The sequence below is a fragment of the Manihot esculenta genome, chromosome 13 (genome assembly GCF_001659605.2).
Source record: "Manihot esculenta cultivar AM560-2 chromosome 13, M.esculenta_v8, whole genome shotgun sequence".
NCBI classification, from domain to species: domain Eukaryota; kingdom Viridiplantae; phylum Streptophyta; class Magnoliopsida; order Malpighiales; family Euphorbiaceae; genus Manihot; species Manihot esculenta.
This window is the reverse complement of record NC_035173.2, coordinates 5,031,927-5,055,816: the sequence shown is the minus strand read 5'-3', so window position 1 is coordinate 5,055,816 and position 23,890 is coordinate 5,031,927. Positions and strand designations below refer to the sequence as shown.

General features: G+C 33.7%; 2 protein-coding genes across 3 annotated transcripts; both read right to left on the bottom strand.

Annotated features, from left to right (window-relative positions):
• Positions 1-2: 2 nt before the first annotated feature.
• LOC110629414 (two-component response regulator 24) lies at positions 3-1,391 on the bottom strand. Its single transcript, XM_021776378.2, has 2 exons — positions 940-1,391; positions 3-860 (listed from the first exon to the last, which is right to left on the bottom strand). Exons 1-2 carry the CDS (start codon positions 1,162-1,164, stop codon positions 687-689), a joined length of 399 nt encoding a protein of 132 aa, XP_021632070.1. The 5' UTR covers positions 1,165-1,391; the 3' UTR covers positions 3-686.
• A 5,460-nt stretch (positions 1,392-6,851) lies between these two features.
• On the bottom strand, positions 6,852-23,376 carry LOC110629117 (CLIP-associated protein). 2 transcript variants are annotated; one of them, XM_021776026.2, is made up of 21 exons: positions 22,685-23,372; positions 20,503-20,658; positions 20,333-20,395; positions 20,157-20,225; positions 19,759-19,924; positions 19,116-19,277; positions 17,146-17,243; positions 15,438-15,512; positions 15,273-15,341; positions 15,115-15,200; positions 14,902-15,019; positions 12,065-12,163; positions 11,601-11,955; positions 9,633-11,434; positions 9,402-9,497; positions 8,373-8,477; positions 7,891-7,965; positions 7,742-7,810; positions 7,567-7,635; positions 7,298-7,399; positions 6,852-7,169 (listed from the first exon to the last, which is right to left on the bottom strand). In XM_021776026.2, exons 1-21 carry the CDS (start codon positions 23,015-23,017, stop codon positions 7,008-7,010), a joined length of 4,329 nt encoding a protein of 1,442 aa, XP_021631718.1. In that variant the 5' UTR covers positions 23,018-23,372; the 3' UTR covers positions 6,852-7,007. The 2 variants fall into 2 exon arrangements, 1 of the variants encoding a protein (XP_021631718.1); XR_006348313.1 differs by lacking the exons at positions 6,852-7,169; positions 7,298-7,399; positions 7,567-7,635; positions 7,742-7,810; positions 7,891-7,965 and having other exon boundaries at positions 9,402-9,515; positions 22,685-23,376.
• Between the last annotated feature and the right edge of the window lie 514 nt (positions 23,377-23,890).

Sequence of the window (23,890 nt, the reverse complement as noted above, 5' to 3'; positions counted from 1 at the left end):
TTTTATTGTGATAACTTATTGCTACTTTGAGTAATTATTGTTGTACATTATAAACCCAGAAGCTTATGGAGCACACAAGACAAAAGTTTGTAAGATTTCAACTTGATAGAACAAGATTTGAGGAGAAATTGAGTTTTTGTTTAAATTGTTTCAGTTGTGACAGAATTTTCTAGTGCACTAAAAAGAGTTTAAAAAAACCCATTCTATTGCAGGCCCGGGCTCATCTTTGGGCCGAAGTTGAGCCACAACGGCCCCAGTTGTCATCAGTGAAGAGACACTTCTCGTGTGTGATTACTTGTATTTTACCTTGCAGCATCTACCAATGCTGTTCTAATGACTTGTAATGGATCTATGTTTCCTGCCTGAAGAAATGCTACAAGCAAGCATTTGCATTGGCTTATATAGACAAGAAATGCCAAACCTTTGGCTGCACTTGCATTTGCATTACGAATCTCTCAGCTAGTGAAGTTGTATTGTCAGCCAAAATAGTTAGACGGAATCGTTGTGCGACTCTGTTTTTGCTGGCTGTTGATCATATATGCTAAAGCTTTTGCATCTGTCAAAGGACTACAAGCGATATCATTAATCGCAGAGCTGTTTCTATGCAAATTAAAATTATTGAAAGACAACTAAAGGGTAAAGTTTATTAATCCTTAATTATTGTCCTAATCTATGAAACTATTGAATCATTTTATGTTGATCTTGTTGAGTATGGAAATGAGCTTAGCACTTGTCAAAGGCTTCGCTTGGTAATCATCCAAACCAGCTTGCATGAATTCTTGCACTCGTTGTTCACTGGACCAAGTTGATACACCAGCAATGGTGCTGCGTACGCCCATGGCACGTAGCTGCTTGGTTGCCTTCACATATACATTGCCAAAGAGATTATTTATTTATTTAATAAAAGAATCAATTCTAAAGCTTATATATATATTGTACCTCAATTCCGTTGATGATAGGCATCTCCAAGTCCATGAGAATGAGGTGAAAGTTTCTGCCAGAGCAATGGATATCAATAGCTTCCTTGCCATTGATGGCCACATCAAGATCTTGTATGCCAAGATTTTGCAAGAGCCTGCAGTGAATGGTTCGAATGGTGGTGTCATCATCCACTACTAATGCTCTTATGTTTCGCTTCCCACCTGCAGCTTCTGCAAACTCCATCAACTAATTATAAGCTCACCTAAAGAAGAAGCAGAAGAAAAAGATAAACAAGATGACTATTAATCACTTGATTTTAACATCTTTTTCCACTCAAAATGTGTGTGCATTTGTGTTAGGTACATATAAGGATCATGATCATGAAGCAAAAAGATACCCAAGAAATGAAATGGCCGTAGTGTCTCGAATTCGAGTCTTAAATACATATCACCTTAAAATTTAAGAAAAAGAGTTTTAATAGGTATGTACAGTCCGAATTAGATATGGAATGAAATAAAAAGGATCGCGAAGGAGAAGATGACGAATATAACTAATTGGTACCAAGTGCATGCATTTATCTCAAATGATCCTATCCATATCGAAAATTTAAAGAAATAGACTAATCAAATTGTGAGAGTTTTTATACTTAATTACCTGAATGGTGTATGTATGATCCACAAATGGGTTCTTGGAGAAGAAAGGATTCTAGGATGATAAAATAGAATGGAGTGATTTAGCCATGGCTGAATTTTCAGATATAAATGAGCTATTGGCTAGCTAATAGTTGTATAGATATGATGAAAAGTATGAGTTGGATTGTGCTTAAAAATCACAAGATCTACCAGATTTGATTTCTTTCCTTATTTGAGATTGCCATGATCAATAAATTTCTATAAAATCTTTGAAATTGTTTCAGAGAAAAGGATTGGCAATGCAGTTAATGGCTGCGTGGTTCCGCTTTTCTTTTCTTTTTTCCTTTTTTTATTTTTATTTATTACTTACAGAATAATTTATTTTTTGCCAATAAATTTAAACTTAATAATATTAGAGTCGTCTAAACTTCTTTTAAATCTTGAGCTAAAATCCTTTTTTTTTTTTTTGAAAAGAAAAAGGTGGGAGAGATTTTCAACTATATTAAGAAAAATCTATTAGCTAGCTTCTTACTTGTCAAAAATCTAAAGAAGAATCTGTTGCCTTTTATTGTCCAAATTTATATTAAAAAAAAAAAAAAAGAAGACATAATCTAGCATGTTATATCTGCTGTAGCTTGGCTACAAGTCTACAAGATATTAAATGAATACCAATTGCAAATGGATTTTATGAAATTTCCATTTCTATTTTCCATGTCAAATTTCCTTCCTTAATAGATATCTAGCTACCAATAAATAAAGAATTTTTATTGTACAGAAGTTTTATTATAACCATTTATCATGATAAATTTCGCATAATATTTAATTATTATATATATAATAATTGTGTGCAATATTTTTTTAAATAATATCAATATGAAGATTTTTTTTGGTTATAATCACAAATTTTTTGTTATATAGTTAATTTACTAATTGTTTTATTTTATTTTAAAATTGAAAAACTATACAAATTTTCAGGATATTTTTATTAACTAATTTTCAATTATTTATTTGATTTAAATTATCAAGTTATAATTTAATAATATAGTTGTAATAAGTTAATTTTATTATTCCACAATTAGCTAAAATCTTGCAATTTACTCAATTTGGCAGTAAATGAATATGGAAAATAGATTATTTATATCATAAAATAATGATTAACTTTCGTAGGAATTTTAATCAATATCGTTTAATTATATTAAATTTTATCAGAAATTTTAATTAATATCGTCTAATTAGGACTATATAAAAGAAAATAATAAATTAAAAATTAAAAAATCTTATTAAAATTCTTTAAAAATTAAAAAGTGAATTTTAAATAGTTAAGAAAAAACTATTTATAATAAAAAAAATCTTAATATGTAAATTATAAAAATATCTTAAAAAATAATTAAAATATAAAATTTACCTTTAAATAGTACAATTTTTATATCTAGCGTTCTGATAAATCTGCGGTTTCATCATACTTTTAAAAGTCATGTGTCTTGAAATTTGTTTTTTCAAAAAATTATCGTGAATTTTATTGAATATCAACCATAAAAATTAAATTCGATTTAAATTTATCGTAAAATTCAAAACTAGTTAAACGATCATTATTCTCAACAAATTCACATATACAATTTGAAAATGGTGGGTAACACAACAATTTCACATAATGGAAATATATGTGAGGAAGATTTGTGCTGCACAAATCAAATATTCAAGGTGAGATAGATTTTTTTTTTTTTGAAATGGAAGGTGAGATAGATTTTTAAAGGCAAATATAACGTATAATTAGCAAAAACAAAATCATATAAATATATAGTGAACTCTTAATCTTAAAATTATTTTCTTATAATAATAATATATTATAATAAATAATTTTTGCTATAATTGCATTTTAAAAATTAATATAACATATATTTAAAGTTTACTATAAAATATTAATTTAATAATACTTGTATTATTTGTAAAAATAAAATTTAATGATACTACTACCCAATTGAATTATCCTAGCTTGGACTTGGATAACATAGCACAAGTAAAATTCACAGAAACTTTAACTGATGACAAGTAGAAGAAGATTAGAATGAGACTGTTTTCTTTTGAACAGTTATTACCTCAGGTCGTCCATCAATGGCAGGAGGGCTAATATCAATGATAATAAGATTGAAAGTATTGCCAATAAGCAAGTTTAATGCAGCCCTGCCATTGTCCACATCTTGGGTGTCGACACCATAGCGTTGAAGAATTCCCTTCTGCGCCATCCTGTAAATCCGATCACCATCTACAAGAAGTGCATTTAAACAAAACCTTTATCTGCAACTCGGTCGAGGCCATTGCTCATTGATAATGATTAAGGAACAAACATGAGCAGAATGTAAGAAATAGACAAGTTTAAAGTGAAAGCCAATCTAAGATCAATCACATGTCCCTGTCCTAAAGAAATATGATCAAGATCCAAAAAATGAGCAATAAGCACTGCGCTGAAACATGATCATGACAATAGTGTTGGATATTTAACAAATTATTTCAAACGAATCATAAAAATATTTTATAATAAGTTATAGATTTTAAGTTGGTTAAAAAAATTTTTTTCACTTTAAATTATTTTAATCTTTATCCTAACTAAACCAAATTTTTTATCTGATATTGTGGATATCTTAAATTTTTATCTTAACTGAATAATATTTTTATCTGATATTGTGGATTTGAATAATGATAAACACTATAAATAGGAGTGTATGGGTACACACAATCTCTATACTGCTTCTTCTCTATTTTTGGGTAATTAATTATTGTTGTTCTTGCTCCTGGGTTACTTGTAATTCAGAAGGCTTGTTGAATTCTGGAGGATACGCAATCATAGGCAAATTATCCTTAAGAACAGTGATTATTATTACGCCTCAAGCAATATTCTATTCATCTATTATTTATTTTCTATATCTTTTTCTACAAATTTTCAATAAATAGTTCTATGGAAAAAGAAAATAGTACTATTTGAATGCAGCTTAGAAAGCATTAACCAGCACTGAGACTTACCAAAGTCTTCCACAGCTCATTGTTTGACAATGCAAGTTCCTGCAAATTGCCTCTCACTATAGAAATTCAGGGGGCTAATATGGAGGAAATGACAAGAAGATCTGAGAATGAGAGAGTTTCAGTAATGTTTTAGATTTTCAGCATCCCTGCCATGAAATTTCTACTCAAGGAATAAATAAACACAACTTTTTTTTTTTCTAATTAAACCCTTATACTTTTATTTAAGAACAAATAAGTATCTAATTTAATATAATATTATTTTTTTAATAGTAAATTATTTTAATAATAAAAATATTATTTTTAATAATAAATTTTTATAATTTTAAAAATTATTTACTATTTTGATGTATTTTTTGATTTTTATGTTAATTAAATTACTAAATTTTTTATATTTTAAATTACTAAAAGATAATATTTATTATTAAAAAATAATATTATATTGAGTTTAATTAGCTAAAAAATTTGAATTGAATTTATTTGGTTTTTAAATAAAGGTATAAAAATGTAGTTAAATTTATTTTTAAAAAATTAATTGTACTTTCAAAAAAGATACGTATTGCAAAGTGACGTGGACTATTCTAGTATGGCTTATAAAAAAAAACTTCAGAAAAAATATCACATTATTTTTCAGAGCTCAAAAAAAGGCAGAAGAACCGATAATTTTTTTTTAAATTAGCTCATAAATTCTTTCGTATTAAAACTTTTAAAGGTCATATATTTTATAATAATAATCGATAGATTTATGCATGGTTGGTCAAATTTATACTATTTGAAGAGAATAAAGTCGATATCAAAAAAATAAAATAAAAAAATAAAAAGGTAAATAGAAATAAAAATAATTTTCATATTTCACTGTCCAAAGAAGGCTCGTGTTCTCTCTTTTAATGTGGTCGTCCTGTTGGTGAAGATTCCGACTTCTTTTGTTGTGCTTTATGGCTTGTTGGTTGTTAATAGATGATTCCAACTTCTTTTATTGTGCTTATGGCTTGTTGGTTGTTAATAGATAATTGATCGTAATTGAATCTGATTTTAGTGTGTGTTTTCTATTGTCCCGACTTAGTTTTGTTTTTGTGATTGTAATGCTCTTCCTTCTTTCTGGACATGCATCAAGCTTTTTTTCACTTTGTTACTATTGATCTCTTCCTTTTCTCTTTTTTTTTAATTGTAATCGATTTTCTCTTTTTTTTTTTTTTTTCAATCCAAGTATTTCAATTGTAATCGAAGTATCACAGTGGATCGATTAGTTAGACCGTTTGATCATCTTCTGGATTGGACTGACTTCTCTGTTGAGTTTGGATTGATTTGATTACCCTTCGAGCTTGTATCTCCTTTGACTCGGCTCCTTTGACTCACCGAGTCTTTTGATGCATCCAACATGACCAGATATTTTTGTCAAAACTAAAAGACCAGATAGATTGGTCCTGACCCATGTAATAAGAAGACCAAAACCATATTTAAGAGAAAGTGAAGTAAAAAAATAATTTTTATCTTAAAAATTTAAGTGATCTCCCTCCCTTTTCTCGTGATAATTTTTTTGACAGGCAATATCCTTTATTTAGTATATGCTCTTGAACGTAGAAAAACCATTTTAAAATAATTAAAATAAAACCCTCTCATAGTTCCAACCGGCCTAAACAGCCCGCAGATCTGATTTCAGTAAACGGCTTCACGTGAAAATAGGCAATCGATTCATTTGGTTAACATCCATAGTCGACAGCTTTTTAGGTAATACCAACTTTCTTATGATAATTGAGATCAATCGACTTACCAACATGGCCCTTGCTCCGTTTCCGAGCTGCGTGTACATTTCAAGACTTTCATCTGAATTCAAATGTACAGCTTGTTATGACAGTAACATATCATACTGCGACAAGAGGATAAATGTTCTGGAGAAGTGCTCGTGTATTTTTTTTTTTTTTTCCAATTGTTCTGAATCAGATCTCAGCTCTAAAAAAATGATTCCAGTGCTAATGAGCTAAAGCCCATTGTCCTTACTCTTATCCCTGAAACAAAATATCTTCCAATAAAAATGTCTCTACTTTGATATCGATCCAAGCATGACCACATTCCACCAACATTTATGAAGGACAAAGTCTTTCTCAAGGGATGGGGCAAACAGAACATTTCCATCTCTCATATTACTAAGGCTGTTTTTGAAATATTGGTTACGATATTTGCAGAATAGTACAAAAGAATCTGTTCCCCACTCAAACCACTCTTCCCTCAAAAACCAATGACAAACACAAGGGATGTATGAAAATAAAAGAATAAGAAATTAAATATCAAAGAAAAAGAACATGCATTCACACAAATATACAAAATACACAATGAATAAGCCGATACCCGAAACCAACAATTACAACCTCAACAAACCAAAACTAATCATGGCTACCATCTACAGGTACAACCAACAATTACAACCTCAACAAACCAAAACTAATCATGGCTACCATCTACAGAGGTACCTGTTCTCGCTTGTGATATCCGGTTAGCATATATAGTCACCAAACGCAGCTGTGTGCTGTTAAGCCCCTCCAAGTATGGCAAAAATACTTTCCCAAGCATAATATAAATGTCTACCAGGCAAAAAACAACAGTCTGTACCACACAACAAAGGACAATGTTATTGCCAAAGAATCGTTTAATCAGGTATTTTCTTATCAACTATCAGTTTGTTAAGTAAGAATGACTTTCATGCAAACAAAAACTAGTCCATATGACTATACCTTGCGAACATCTGCACTCTGATTTCCAAAAGCTTCAAAAACAGCAGGCAAAAATGATGGCAACTGAGTCATTAGCTCCTCTTGTGACAGCCGGCCCACGAGCTGAAGAGGAAACAAAGGGCTCAAATGTTTCTAATTCTTTATATCATTATAATTGCAATTTACAGAACAGTGACAATGTGCATGCAAACCATCAGGCATAAAATAGTATGACATGTTGAAACTTGGAGATTCCAAATTCGATTAATGTGTCCAAAGGCAATATTTACCTTTGTCAAACAGTTTATGCATGTAATCAGAGTTTTCTCATCCTCAGTAACCAACAAAGGGACAATGACCTGCAATCAGTTATTGAATGCGTTGCTTCAATATATAGTTTAAACCAGTTGACAAGGAAACACAGCTTTCTTCAAAGATATTTCAGAAATAGGTGCCATCACATACACTTAAACATCTGAATGGGTCGTACTGTGATAACAAGATGCTCAGGCAGTGCTCAGCTTCATTAGAAACCTGAATATGATTAAACAGAAAGCTTTAGATGAGAAAGCAATGCACAATAAGAGTTACAAAAGTAGTAAAAAAAAAGTTACTTTTGGAACAGCATCCTTCATAAAATGAAGCAGCTTCTCGATCACAATCTCAACTGAATCTTCCATGGCACTTTTCTGTAAACATGGCAACAGAAAAAATAAAGCTCTTGGTAACGATTATTATAACCCTTGGAAAATTAACAAAAGATGAGGCTTAAATGTGAAAAGCTCCAAACCTTTGTTTTGCTTTTGCAATTTTCTAAAAACCTTTTGATTTTAGCAATTTTATTCTAGTTTCAGAACTTCAGTCAAAAGGGAACAAAAATAATAATTTATCATAAATTTTAATTAAAAAAAAAACTTGATTATAGAATGGGGAATGACTTGCAATAAATGTTGACTACTAATTTAATCAAATTGTTGATAAAATACTATCTTTTATTCTCATTTTGACTGGTTGGACAGAATTGTAACTATCTTTTGAAATCAAAACAAAATTGCAAAACATGCAAAGGTTTGGTTCTAAAAACTAATAACCATGCCTGGTTTTTGAGCATTTCAACAATCAGTGAAAGAGCAAGTTCCCGGATTGAGGACTCTGTATCGTCCAACACCTCAAGGACAGCTGTCAAAATTTGATTGAAGTACTGCAAATGATAGAACTACCATCAGCATACAGCTATTGGAACATATCATATCCAAGAGTTCATTTCAACTTGTAATAGAATTCTGATGTTTGGAATAAATGTTCAAGTGATCAATTCAACTGAATTCTTCCTTGAAATAAATCATAATGTAAAAATATCTTATCTTCTTTATCATTCTTATCTTGAATGAGATAGTAAGATGGACTATCAAGGTATTTCGATAATTTGACAGTAGAATTGAATTATAGAGAAATACCACCACCTTGTGGCTTGACTTTTATTTCTTTCAAACTAACATTTAAAAAGGGGAAAAAAAATCTTCTCACACTAGTGTACTTTTCAAACATGATAATTGGCTAAACAAAATTCAATTGGCATGCAAGTTCATAGGCAATGAGAATGTCAAGTATTCAAAATGTTGCTGTACCTTTTCTTTCTAGACACGAAACAATAATTATCCAAAGCCTTATATATTACATGATAGCATAAAACAGCATAGTTGACAAGTCGATACTCAGAATCAAAAAATGAAATATTCATTTTGAAAATCGAGATTAAAATTGAATCGTAATACATGTTTTGAAAAATATAGAATTATTGTTTAGCTAATTAGAACACGTTTTATAATAGAACAAAATAATCTTATTATGTTATAGAGTTTTATGTTATAAATTATAATCTCGTTAATTATAGATAACGATTGTCATTGTGTATGTGCTGAAACTCTCACTGTGTTTTCATGCATAAGACTTGCTTAACTTACATCAAATTTTTTTTACAACATAATTATTCAAAATCAGAATATAACTGCTTAACAAAGATCGTTAAGAAACATTAGATAAAGTAGGAATGAAAAATGTGTTGGTGTTGAGGGGAAGGGGGGCATTAGAGCGAGATGGAGAGGAAATATAAAAATGAGCATACCTTGGACCAAACAGAGTGATCATTAGCGATAGATGCTTCAATTAACTGCTGAAGAGCACCACGCTTTGCAGGACTTTCATCATTATTATTACAAATCTACAAAAGGTGCAAGATCTTCAAAATGTCCGTTTTTTATACAGCATTAAAATTTCTCCAAATAAACAAATTTCACTCTATTTTAGTGGAAAATTGATTACTAAGAAAATAAATCATTGCGGTTGCAGTTCTCACCAGGTAAAGAATTTGAGGAATGCTAGGACCTGAATCTGAAAAAAAGTTGATCTTTACAGCTCCAGGCTTATGATGATTAAGGTCCAAGTCCAACGAGTCATCATTTTCATGCTGAATGCCTTCAGCACCCACCAAAGCTTCAGAATTCATCAATCCATTAACATCCAGATGACGAGTAGAGAAACTCTCCAAATTTAGGCTTTTGTCCACATTTTCAAGAAGGCAAGCCTGGGGTTCCACATTCTGTAGGTTAGAATTGACCATGTAAGAAAAATCCGTAGTTTTTGAACTATGAATATCAACACTAGAACTATTCTCAAAATTCTGACACAAGTTCTCCAAAGTTTCATCAGGATCTGCTTGGCCAATACTTCCAGTGATCAGGGTTGATTCTTGGGTAGAACTCCACTTCCTGCCACCATCACCATCAATGGAAACAGCAGAATACCTTCCAAAGAACTGACTTTTCTTTGGCACGCCAATATATCCGTCCTCTGAAGATGTTCCAACATCAGATGGGTCATAAGAGGACTTAGGACGCTGTCGCTCTTTCTTGTTCTGTAAAAAATTCATTAGGTCCACATCAATACGAGGAGTGTACTGTTTAAGGGCTCGTCTCAGTGAATTCTGTTCTTCAACTGACAAACTAAGAATAAAATTAAGGACAGCTGTTGGATCATAGTGGGAATAAACTGATATAATGCATGTGATAGCTGCCTCCTTGAGCTTAGTATTTTTATCATGGGCTAGCGGCGTCAGCTTAGCCAACCACAGTTTTAGAATGCCTGTGTTACCAGAACCTTCAGAATTTATTGCATGTTTGTTAAAGGAATTGATAGCGAACTCAATAACAGCCAATTTTGCTTTCGGTGATCTCTGTTCATCTAGTGAACGGAGCAAAGCTGGTAAGAGAGTATCCACACTGTAAGTTTTGCTGACTATTTCCAGAGTTGTTGAGCAAGGTTGCCTAACTAGTTCCTTGGGGTCAATTAATCGAGAAAAAACATGAGGTAAGATCCTTTCCATGTAACTCTCAAAGGGCTTTCGGCAGGCGGGAATGATATCTGCAAGTGTTGAAAGACCTGCTTGTGCAACTTTATGGTGGGGATCATCCAAGTGCTGGAAAAACAATTTCATTACCTTCTCAAAGTTCTGGATCACTTCTTGAATACTTTTAGGCCCTTGCTGCAGCAAAGACCGGACATAATTAAAAGCAGCAACTCTTGCATTCCAGTCAGAACTTGGACTGAGTCCCTCACTCAGTGCATCAGTGAGTGATGAAGGGCCTTCTACATAATTTGACATCTCCCCAAATGAGAGTTGGCTGTCGTCATAACTTCTCCTCCCAGCAGACATTCGTCCAGTTACATGCTTTCTTAGAAGTGGCCTCTGAAAGTTGGGAATGTGACTGTTCTGCGAATCCCTGATGTTTACATCTTTGTAAGGCATATCTAAATAGTGTCTGTCAACATGTGGATTTGCAAATCTCCTAGCTTCCCTAATGTCATTGTTCTCTTCAATGGAACCTCTTTCTTGGAGTCTCTCAGAAGCCCTCTTAGCTGAGTATGATGAAAATGCAGAGGAAGTCTCAGTTGCCATGCTACTTTGATATGATAATTTAGCAGAATCTTTGGAAGCTTGAATTTGAGTGATAATATCAGACAAAACCAGGCCACCATTGCGGTTACCACTTTTACTGATGCTAGTGGCAGTTGATTCTGAAGTCAGAGAGTTTGTGAGATGATAAGAAGCTGGAACAGTAGCAGGGAATGGTGGATCACGAGATGATGGAGGGTCAACTCCTGCACTAGTGACAATAAGAGAAATTCCACCGCTCACCAAATGATTCAAAATTTAACTTACTAGGGGTATGGTGGCCACATTATTGAAAATTTTACATATACTGGAGATCATAAATTGATTTATCTAATGAAAGGGTAAATTTTCATAGGCAAAGTCATGCAATACCTAGATCCAAACTAGATGACCGAAGAGCTGAAGGATTCTGTTTGTCTGATACTTCCAAACCTCTAAGCATGCTTTCAATTGCATTGACCTTCTGTTTACTTGCATTCAGTACACTCTCCAGACTACGTTCAGCACCTTTACCTAGGGTCTTTGCTTGAGACATCAAGCCAGAAGAGAGAGATGTTCCAGAGGACAAGCTTGAGGTTCTATCCATTGCAACAATTGCAGACGTTCCATATCCAGGTAAATTTGAAGGAATAGATGCTTGAGAGGTAAATGATAACTGTGCACTTCTGTCTCGGAGGGAAGGAGAAGCATGTCGCTTATGCAAGCCCCCATCCTCTTCATTAATAATCTGCACATGGAAATTATTACATAGTCAAATAAGGGAAAAAATACTAGCAATAAAGTGGTGTAGATATATCCATTAGGATTTTAAAGAAAAGAAAAGAAAAAAGATATACCCGCTGAATTACAGGATCAAAACATGAAAATAAGCGGCGGGAACGCTCTGGCCAAGTTTTTGCAAACATTCTATAGCACATTCTTGCAATTGATCGCACCTGTCAAGTTACATACATTAAAAATATTTATCACTCCTTTGAAGATGATATCCAACAATAGACGTTGTGGCAACAATAACTTTTAAGGTTAAAAAATGTAACAGGGGTTTCAATTGATACATTATAGATTTTCACATCTAGAATATTTAAAGAGTTACAGAAGAATTTAAGGAACTATATCGAGAATTCTCATTGTTTATAACTGACCAAATTCATCAAAGCAAATCATATGCATTCAACTAAAGAAAGTCTCTTTTTCCAATTCCTAATTGTTGGAGCATCACAGACAATGTCATCAGAGAACAAGGAATATATACAAGGAAAGCCCATTAAGGAACCCCTTAAAAGGAAGGAGAATAATGAAGAATAATGGAAAATAGGCAACATCTCAAGAACTACCAACTCAGAGTCAGTTCCTTCAACGACACCACATGAAAAATGACAATAGTACCTTCACAGTAAATTATCATAAACTATTCTAGATCTAGTCCTGACAATACGAAGAAGCTCTCAACAGTTTTCTACAGTTTAATTAGCTGTCAGAAATAGTACCTTCAGAAGTATTCAAACATTCTTATACTAAAGAAAATACAGCAATAACACCAAATAATAAAAAAAGTTTAGGAAAAAAAAAGCAACTGATAACACAATAATGAACAAGTGATGCTCCTTTGCAGGATGGGTAAGTGGTGCTCCTTTGCAGGAAAGGTAAAAGCAAATGAAGAACCTGGTACGCTGCATAATATAATGCTATTTAAGAACCAAAAGAGCTAGCAAAAAGGAAATGCATAATGGTTAGTCCTCTAAGATAAAATGCTCCACTTAAGATATAACATAACCAGATAACAGAGTTCTGTGATTTCCAGGCCTTCTCATTATTTGAGTGAATGAAGTACATAAGAAAGCTCTTCTCTCCTGGCCAACAATATCCAGTCAACAAGTTTAGTTCAATGTTCCCTTGTGGGGCTTGACCTACATCTAGCATCTTCATGTCCTTCTAGTCACACCTCCAAGATAACCTTGCATTTTTTTGTTTTTTTTTTGAGACGATAAAGAAGGAAAAGAAATGCTCCTAAGACTTTTCTGAAGTCCAACAAGGCCATACATGCTCCTTACAAACCACAACAGGTACAGTTACTGAAATTAAGCTCTACAAGTAATTGTATTACAGCCTCCAAACTTTATAATTTCACCTACTAAATCCATAAAAAACCTGTAGCACGTTATTATAGATTATAGGAAGTAAATATATTAATATAGGAAGTAAATATTGATAGATGGGTTAGTTGCTTAATTTTAGGGATTGTATAATTATAAACTTGATTTTCCTTTTATATATAAATAGGTTGTAATCTTTATTACGAAATATAACAACAAATATTATATTTCTACATGGCATCAGAGCTAGGTTCGTAGAGATTTATTTTTTTTTCTCTCGTCAAGTCTTAAATTTTTGGAGACTTAGGACTCTTGTTTTTTTGTGTTATCCATCTAGGATAATATTTGTTTGTCACTGTTCACCTTACGGCCTTACAGCTCCTTTGTTAGATTTGCGGTTCGTTTGGGTGTTGGGTGGAGGCTTTTTTTGATACTATTCATTTGGATTACCCATAAAGAGTAACTTTTGGAGACTCAAGACTCTGATTATTTGGGTTACCCATAAAAGGGTAACATTTGGAGACTTAGGGCTCTGTTTATTTGGGTTACCCATAAAAGGGTGACATTTGGAGACTTAGGGCTCAGTTCATTTGGATTACTCATAAAGAGTAACATTTGGAGACTTAGGGCTCTGTTTATTTGGATTACTCATAAAGGGTAACATTTGGAGACTTAGGGCTCTGTTCATTTGGGTTACTCATAAGGCTAACATTTAGAGATTTAGAGCTCTATTCATTTGGGTTATCCATAAAGGGTAACATTTCAAGACTTAGGGCTCTGCTCATCAGGTATTGTTCACAGGAATTACTCATCGGGTACCGTTCACGAGTACTGTTCATCGGATACTGTTCACGAGTACTGTTCATAGGGTACTATTCACGAGTCACGAGTACTGTTTGAGTATTGTTCACGGATTCGAAATGTTATTCACAGTAAAGTAATTAATCTTATTAATCATTCTGAATTTGTTAAAGAATTAATGGAGCATTTGGAATTTCTATATTCTGCCAAAGGGAATATTTCTCGTATTTATGATGTGTGTAAGGCGTTTTACAAGCTAAGAAAATGTGGTCTCCCGTTCTAGTGCTGAACCTGAATGTCGAGTCATGGCAAAAACCTTTTGTGAAGTTTTGTGAGTACGTCAATTATTGGAAGAAGTTGGGTTCACAAATTTGGTGTCTGCTAAGTTGTATGGGACGAGTTGATTATATATGTAACAAGTTGGACATGATTAACATTTATGCTCCAACTTGAGGGGGAGTGTTATAGATTATAGGAAGTAAATATATTAATATAGGAAGTAAATATTGATAGATGGGTTAGTTGCTTAATTTTAGAATTGTATAATCATAGACTTGATTTTCCTTTCTGTTTAGATACCGTCTTTTATATATAAATAAGTTGTAATCTTTATTATGAAATATAACAACAAAAATTATATTTCCACAATAATTAAGCCACAACGTTTTGGGACTGCAGTCCCTTTACAGGGTATCTCCCTGAAGCTAACTGCATATTAAGCTGATTTTAATAAAGTTTCACTGCTAGCACAACAGTTGCAGAATTCTGAAAAAAAATACCTCGCTCATTGCATCTGCAACACAACACCTAATCAGATCTTCATAAAGATCAGCTGAGCGGTGTATTTCTGGAGCATCAGCCCAATATTCTAGTATCAGTAATGCATATTCACAACACCTGCAATGCAAATAGAGACAAATGATGAAAAGTTCAAACTAGATAATAACAACAAAGGCAATACTTCCCAAAGAGAACAAACCATGTGGCCCTACCTTGCACGAAGTACTGCATTTTTATCATTCTTTGCACAATCAGCTATGCGAGGAAGCATACGGGAAACTTTGCAGTTGCGCAACATCTGAAATCAGAGAAGGATTTAATAGCATATATAGAGAGAGAGAGAAAGACAGAGGAGGGAGGGGGGAATTACCGTTTTTATGCAGTTATCTGCAGACTCTGCAATTACAAGTACAGTAATCACAACCAGCTTGAAAAGAGCCTGATTATCATCACATAAAAAAAAGAAGTTTTTAAGTATATTATACAGTGTGTAAGAAGAAGAAGAAGAAGAAGAAGAAGAAGAAGAAGAACTTACAGGAATGAACATCTCAGCACACGCCTCAAAATCTCCCAAGAGTTCCTTTGATAAAAAGCATAACAGATGGCAAGCCTTGGAAATGAAAATTTGTCTTAGAAATAATAATAAATTGCCTCATATATCTTATGGAAACTGAAAAAATAAACATGAGCCATTGAGTTCAACACCACTAATTACACAGTTTTTAGGGCCAAAGCTTGAAAGCACCCTATCCAACTAGTTCAAGCTACAAAGTACAAAAGATGGCAGCAACTATTTTTGCCACTGCTCTTTTTTTTAATAGCATTTTGTAGCATTTTCAAATAGCCTGTGGAAAGAAATTGAAACCAAACAAGGTTCTATAGAAGGGGGCAGTCTTGCATTTTTAGTACACCCTCCCATAAGGTTCTAACAAATGAAAAATGTTAGTTGACAACTACTGTGCATCCAGAGTGTTGTAGAACAAAGGCGAACAAAAACAAAACAATAAACAAATCCTTAGAGAAAAAGAGAACTCATTCTCATTGGTATTATTCTCAAATAATTATCATAATCAAAAGCTACTAAAATAATAGAAAATTAGCCATATTTATAAAGCTTGCAACCATAATCAATTTGGAATAGAAACCACAATTCAACTCTAATTAGGAATATTAAATAACATAAACTAGGAAATAATAATAATAATAATAATAATAATAAAGGCTAAACAAAATAAACTTCCTAGATAATAAAACCCTAAATTTCCTAATTCTACAAGAAATATAATTCCTAAATTGTATTAGGATCCTCATCTTCTGATACTGCATTTCGGTGCTTGCTCAAGTTAATGTCCAGAATCAAGATCAATCCATCATCAAAGCATATTTAATTTCCAAAACACCTTTTAACATTTGCAGAACTGGTGATTGGCAGGAACATCTCTGAACAGCAACAACTACAAGGAGATCAGGAGGAATGTGCTTTTCTTTGAATAGTCAAAAAGATTCTTATTATTTCAAAAGAAGTTAAGCACGATAGCCTTGGTGTGCTAAGACTGTCCCTAATTCTTTCAAGGGAGGTCTATTGACCATCTGCCTTCTTACCTTTAAAACTACAGAGCCTAAAGCAATGCAGTTGGAGGTTCAATTGCTACCTTGAGTACTAAATTATTCAATGCATACAACCTCTATATCAGCACTACAAAAAAATTCAAATTGAAAGAACCGCAAGCAAAAAACAGTAAACAAGGTGAGAACATGGTACATTATTATTAAATTCACAAGAGAAGTTCCTAAACTCCTATATGCCAACAACTGAGCTCCATTATGAAAAATTGTAGGTTGAGTTCAGTAATAAAACATCTGAAAGGTCCAAACTCATCAATATGATGGATATGCATAGGTCAATTTTGGCGATTCGATTTTTGCTTCTCTATTGGACAATGTATTGGTGCGAAATTAGTCTCAAATAGGCGGAACGACGGAAAATATCCATATAGCCAACCCAAACTAGTTTAAGGTTAAGGCTTAGTTGTTGCTGTTGTAGTAGTAGACAATTTATGGACGCTTACTCTTCAACATTTATTCCTAATGCCATCATTTCATCATATAAAAAATGACTTCCACAATGTTAGTCTTTTGCAAGTTAAGGCAGAGTACAACATCAAACTATAGCAATTATGGGCTATCTCTCAAAAGGACAAATCTATGACTCACTATCTGCAACAAAAGAGAATCATGATCACCTGCTTTACTATGCTGGACCTTCGATCAGATAACTGTGTGCTTAGAGGGCCAACAAGTTGCTTTAGAAGTCCACGAAAACATGAGTAATCAGCAGCACCTGATGTGCAGATATCATCAATATTTGTTCGTGGAGAAAAAAAAATTTAAAGAAATGACAATGCATGAGACAGCCTACAATAGATTCCTCTAAGCATGCGAAACAGGTTAAAGAACAAAAGAAAAGGGAAGTAAAAAAGAACATCAGCAAAAGCATTGCATAGAATAGTGAATCAGCATCATTTACAGCTCCAAGCCTCCAAGACAAAGAAAAGCAATCACTGGCAAAATAGGAGCTTTTAAATAGTTTCCTGTCAACATATTGCTATAGGGATGATGTTGTGCACTAAAGAAACAATGCATCGAATGCATGCAAAAGGAACATGAAGAAGGGGAAGACATCAAGGTTCTCTACCAAGTGGAATGAATGAACAGTGCTGCAAAAACATATAGAATAGCCAGCTGCATGACATATAACAGAGAATTAATACCCTCAGGCACCAATAAAAACAGAATTTACAACCCATATTCAAGTGGCCCCACAACCCCTGCTAACCCACATGATCTATTTTACTATCTGCAATATTCAACAACACCATCAGAATCATTTGGGAAACAATTCACAAGTATCACAACTGCACTAGCAGATCTACACAAGGGAGGAAGAAAAGAAAACTCGTGTAATGCCATCACATAATGAAAAAAATAGTAGCATTAATCGTGACCAATAACTACAGTCTATCCGTCAACTGAATAACAGTCACAAATGCAATTGCAGTCATGAATCATGATTGTATATACATAACGCAACAATTGTGTCAATTATGGCACCATTTTACTTTAAGAACAGAAAGTGCACCAAATGCATCTATTTGCAAGAGTTGACTAGAAATTACACAATCAACTACCATATTTAGCACAAAATAGTAAGAAAAGTATATTTATAATCATTATCTATCAATTATGTCGAAATAAAAAGCAAAGAAAAAGTGCATTTATTGGAGAAACATATTTTTAAAAAAAATTAGCATAATCCTGTGCGCTAACTAAATGAAGAAAATTTCTTAAATGTTAGGCAAAGCAAACACCAAAATAAATTTAAAAACCCTTTTAACATAATTTGATTAACTAATTTTCAGCTTGTAACCAGCTTAAATTAGATAATGTTCGCTTTTCCAGAACCTCAATTTTGGGAGCTGTTACTCTTAAACCACTATTGTTCAAGAAGTCCATCTTGATTCACATCTTTTAAGTTGACAATCATTGCATCTGGAAGCTCTCGTGTCCCTTTTTCCTTCTTTAGTAGGGCTTTTTTATGAAAAAGGTGTTAAAAAAAATTATTTGTCATGGAGGGGGCAGAAGAATTATGTGTGAGATAGGAGTGAAAGTTGTCATGTCAACAACGCGGCAACTATCTAACAGGCAGCAGGTTACGCTGCCTGCCAAACAGGCAGTTTAAAAAAAAAATTCTCTCGTCTGGCAAAGAATTATCTACCAAAGGAATCTCTTCTAGATGAGAAGTCCCTGCCTAGAAGAGATTCCTTTGCGTAGAGAATTCTCTGTCAAGCGAGAGAATTTTTTTAATTTTAAGTTCTTCCACCTGTCTGATATCTGGCACAACCTAAATTCGTCCCATTGCTGACATGGCAACTTCCACCCCACCTTACAAATAATTTCTTCTGACCCCTCCCTCACAAATAAAATTTTTTCCAACACCTTTTTTCCATAAAAACCCCTCTTTAATAAGCCACATGTGAGCTTCCTTTAATCAGAATTTTGCTTCAATGTTTTGCCAAACACATTAATAAGCAGAATTCACTCATGCATCATGGATGAAACTAACAATCATTGATTCTAAATCAAATAATAGTTCAACAGGGGGGAATGTCAGAGATTAGGAGAGACCAAGAAGGAGAGGAAAAAAAATACAGACCTCCTAAAACAAGACCTTCAACTCTCTGCATGGCAGCTATTCGTATGGACCAATCCTTTTCTGGAACAAATGTAGAAGCAATCTTCTCAATTTCCCTAATTAGCTCCTTTTCTGAGTAGACCTTAATTGGCTCAATGGGCTTCTCTGTGACATCACTTTCTCCTGCATAAAATTGAAATTGAAATCAACACCAATTTATGCAATCTATCACAGTTTTTCTTATTTCAGCAGAAAATGGAAATATCTCTTGAACAAAGTTTCATACCAATCAACAAATGCTTCTGCAACATGGAAACTGAAATTTACAAATGTAAGCTTAAGTACAGGTTTTCATCTTTCAGAAAGAAATAGAGAATGACCAGACTCCACATATCAAAAGTTCCCAACAACATGCTACTCTTTGAGCACATAAAATCAATTAAACTTCCAAAACCAGAACTTGAGGAAGACAAAAGGCACATTAAACAGGATAAAAGAATAATACAAGATGCTGAAGGATTATTGTTTCTAATAGATGCATACATGCAAGCATGCAGGAAACTAGCACCAATGGATCAAACCAATAGCTGGAATTTGTAAATTTTGTAGACATTGACCAAGCAATCTCTAATATCCACAAAATTCTTGATAAAATGATGCTAACCTCCAAAAAGAGACATCTCCCTTGCAGAATTCTTGGCCTTTGGACTACTTTTCTTGGGGTTAAGGGTCATAGGCTTCATCTCACCAGTAGCAAAATTACCTGTTGGTCCATCTGAAGAGCGTACTTGTGGTTCAATCTTCTCTAGTCTAGCATTAATATCTTTCATCTGCACTCATATAGTGAACTATAAAAATTAGAAATAAAGTGATTTTAACTTCTCATTTGTTAAGAAATAGTAGAATACTAACTGATCTAGAGATGGAATTTAAAAAATGCAACATTCATCTAACACCATGTCAGACCCAACCAACACTGACTAGCCCATGTTAGCATATCCAATGAAATATGGAAAAGAAAACACCAAGTAGGAACAAGGACAATATCAGTTAGACATTCACCATAGACATAGGAAGATGATAACGGTGAAGTTCATCACGGAATTGAGGCCCTGCCTGTGTATACATCTCCTGAAAGATAAATAGTAGGATTAATCTGACCAGAATTCATATCAAAATTAACAAATGCTTAAATAGTTAAGCTAATACAGAACAACCATGCTGCAAGTGCCACTAACCTCAATACACAATATAGCAGCTTCCCTCACACCAGGATTTGGATCACTCAACATCTGCAAAATCTGGGGGGAAGGGGGGAAAAAAGAAAAAAAAGTCAATTTTTCTTGATATCTGAACAATCATACAAAAAAAAAGACTGTTAAGCATAAAGAAATGATATTGATCATACCGGTGGGAGGATAACCCGTTGAAGAGGAAGCTCAGTAGCTGCAAAAAGGCCAATTGCTGATGTGACTGTCCTTGCAAATTCTTCACGAACCCTCCAGCTTCTATGCGTCCAGGCATAAGAGCCTGCTCTCTCAACAATGATTGTTGGCGAAGAAACCTACAAAAAACAAAGACATATTAATTCAAATCCCATGTGCTCTTTTTTTTTTTCTAGATTCAATGATATCTAAGTATATTAAACACAAAGAATAAAGAAACATAATTTTAAGTAAAGTAGCACATAAATTATATGAATTGCCATATCTAATAAGCAACATCATGAAACGCTTGCGCTCAAACTTTTGTATGAGTTGGCAATTTATGAAACCCAAAAACTCACACATACAAACATGCACAAGCTTCCATTTAAGCACAACACCAATACGACGTCAATCACTTCTTTGATAAAACTACATAATCCAAAAAGTAACGACTGAGGCATTGAGCAAGAACAAGATATACAAAAAGAGAAAATTACTCATACCTAAATACATTAACCAAACATCAACTATGTATTTATCATATCTAGATTATAGAGAGTATTCACAACAACAACAACAACAATATTAAATCCTACATCAGTTTGAAATAGGAGTTATGTGCCCCTTATAATGGTTTTGAACACTTCTCTCCACTTGAACTAACTTTTGGGGTGAGTTAGGCCTGACCCAAATTTAGCATGGCATCATAACCTCCCACTAATGTTAGACCTCCCATACTTCACACTCCAGTGTAGCCCTGTGCATGGGTATGTGTTGAATTCCATATTGATTTGGCTATGTGCTCCTTATTAGAGTCTTAGAGTCTTAGATACGCCCCTTGTGCTAGTTTTTTGCTGAGTTAGGCCTGACCTAAATTTAACAAACAACTACACCTTAATCCCCAACTATTCGATGATAGAGGTGTACCCATGTCCTGAAGTATTGAAATATTGAAAAACTTTGTGCTCAACACTCATGCCTGCATCCACAAATAATAGTTCTAAAATGTTCTCACATTTAATATTGATCAGCATGCCTTGGCTGTGATTATGATATACTTCTCATACATGATTACATAAAATAAAATAAAATAAACAAGAAACGTGTAGTAAATGAATTTTGAGCAAATAAAATTACTATTAATATGCATTGTTGAGATAGAATAATGTATTGGATGGAAGTATATCAAAATTAATACTATAAACTAGTTTATTAAGCTCAATGATTGACCACAGGAGGGGTTAGCAGGGGCTGCCGCCCCCTCAAATTTTAATTTTTAAATGTAAGTAGATTAAGTATGAATTTATTGTTCATTTTTAATAAATTACCATGTTTAGCCCCCTAGAGTTTTAATAGAAACTTGAAAGGTTGATTTTAATTGTTAAGTATATATTTAGACACCCTCTAAATATAAAATGCTGCATCCATCACTGATTAAGCTTATGGACAAGCTAGAGCGCACTAGAAAGTCAAGAATATAGTAAGCCAAACCTGAACAATTTGCTTAGCTTGATATGAAGCTCAAACTTGGTTCAAGCTCAAATTCTATTTAGAATATAAGAACTGAGATAGTTTGCTAGGCTCAACTCAACTGAGATGCAGCCCTAACAATTCACAGACGACATATTTGCATTTCCTAGAAAGAATTTATATTTCAGGCTTCAGCAGTGAAATACCAACTTGCGGACTTGACTTGAAGACATTAACTTTATCACGTGCAGAATTATACTTATTTCCTTATAGAAATTCAGTATCGCTGGAATATAGTGGATTTCAATTCCCAGATTATCAAGTGCCATTATAATTCCGAGATTGTATAGTGAATAAGGGCAACTCAAAGGAAGATCGTTCAGGTCGGTAACTGCTCGATTGTGAAGTAATTTTAGCTCACTCTGTTGAACTAAGGCATGCTTAGCTCTTTCCCCTCTTCGTCAGTTCTCCACAAATTGCACGCAATAATGACAACTTAAACTAAAGAGACCCACAGGTAATTACTCATCAGCATTTCCTCCAATTAGAACTATAAATCCAACACAGTGTGTTGAAATAAAGTAAACTAATAGAACAAAAAACAATGTAGGAAAAAATAACAAAAAGTAAAAATTATAGTCGGCCCTCAAACATTATAACGATAAGCACATAATACAATTAATAGGTAAGTACCTCCATGAGAGTGAGCAAGAGCCGTCTGGCAGCGTCTCTAACTGGTTGTTTAGCATCGCCTAACCGCTCAACGGCGGCGGGGACAAGCGCATTAAAATGCAACTTCAAATGCTCACCGGACAACACGGCAGCCGAAGCCAAAGCCTGTAAAGCACCTTGAGATACCTTGAAATTATTATCTTTCAAAAGATCCAAGCAGCAATCGACTAGAGAAGTGGTTTCGGAGGAACTCAAACTCTTCGTGGAAGCTTCTAGAAGCTGGTGCAACCTCTCAACTGCAGCCATTCGCTCCTTGGTGTCCTTGGCACGCGCCAGTTCCAGCGCCTCCTCCATTGGAGAAACAAAATTGAACAGAGGCTTTTGCGCTTGGATCTGGAGGGGACGGGGCTCGGATCTGACACCGACGGGCTGAGATTGTGATGAATTAGAGCATAGAGAAGCGAAATGCGAGCGGCTTAATCAAGATTAGGTGATAATTTGGATTAAGTAAGAGTGAAGTGAAGTGAGAGCAAGAGATATTTTGCGGATGAGTGCCGCTACATCTAAACTTAGGGGAGATAAACAAGTGGTTCAGAGAAGGAGAGAAAGAAAGGGAGAGCAAAGGTGACAAGAGATTGACGGAGACGATGATGTGAAAGAGAGAGAGAGGCACCCGTGTTGCTGAGATTGGGGTAGATGGGAATTTCGCCGCCGCGTTATGGGTAAATTTACTGGGGGCAAAAAATCTAAGTAAGTTTTAATTTAAAAAAATAATAAATTTCGAAATAACTATATAAATTTTTTAATTCAAAAAATCCAATTAAATAGTAAAGTGAAATTAAACTATAATTATTGATAAATTAAATTAATTTAGCCATTATAATGTTTCTCTCACTCACAAAAATTGCTCCAAGCTCAAATAATTTAATATCTCTTCCCCTCAACCACAATCTTCATTTTCCTTTATTTTTTTTTTCAATTCTTTAATATGGATAGGGGTGAGCATTCGGTCGGTTCGATTTAAAATCAAACCGAACCGAATAAACTGAAAACCGAAATTTTAGTATTTATAAAAATCAACCCGAACAGATTTTGGTCAGAAACTGAATCGAACCGAACCGGTCTGATTCGGTTCGATTCGGTTCAGTTTGATCGGTTTCTATTTTTAATAATTTTTTTACACTTTATTTTTAATATTTTAAAATTTAATTAAAATATTTTAATTTT

Excerpts from the sequence above, each read along its gene's own strand:
- LOC110629117 (XM_021776026.2), bottom strand. The coding sequence starts at position 23,017 with ATGGAGGAGGCGCTGGAACTGGCGCGTGCCAAGGACACCAAGGAGCGA. Across the intron at positions 17,244-19,115 it reads TGAAGGTCTTGTTTTAGGAG|GTGCTGCTGATTACTCATGT; the intron begins GTCTGTATTTTT and ends TCTGCACATCAG. Across the intron at positions 7,811-7,890 it reads TGAAGGATGCTGTTCCAAAA|GTTTCTAATGAAGCTGAGCA; the intron begins GTAACTTTTTTT and ends AATCATATTCAG.
- LOC110629414 (XM_021776378.2), bottom strand. The coding sequence starts at position 1,164 with ATGGAGTTTGCAGAAGCTGCAGGTGGGAAGCGAAACATAAGAGCATTA. Across the intron at positions 861-939 it reads CTATCATCAACGGAATTGAG|GCAACCAAGCAGCTACGTGC; the intron begins GTACAATATATA and ends GTATATGTGAAG.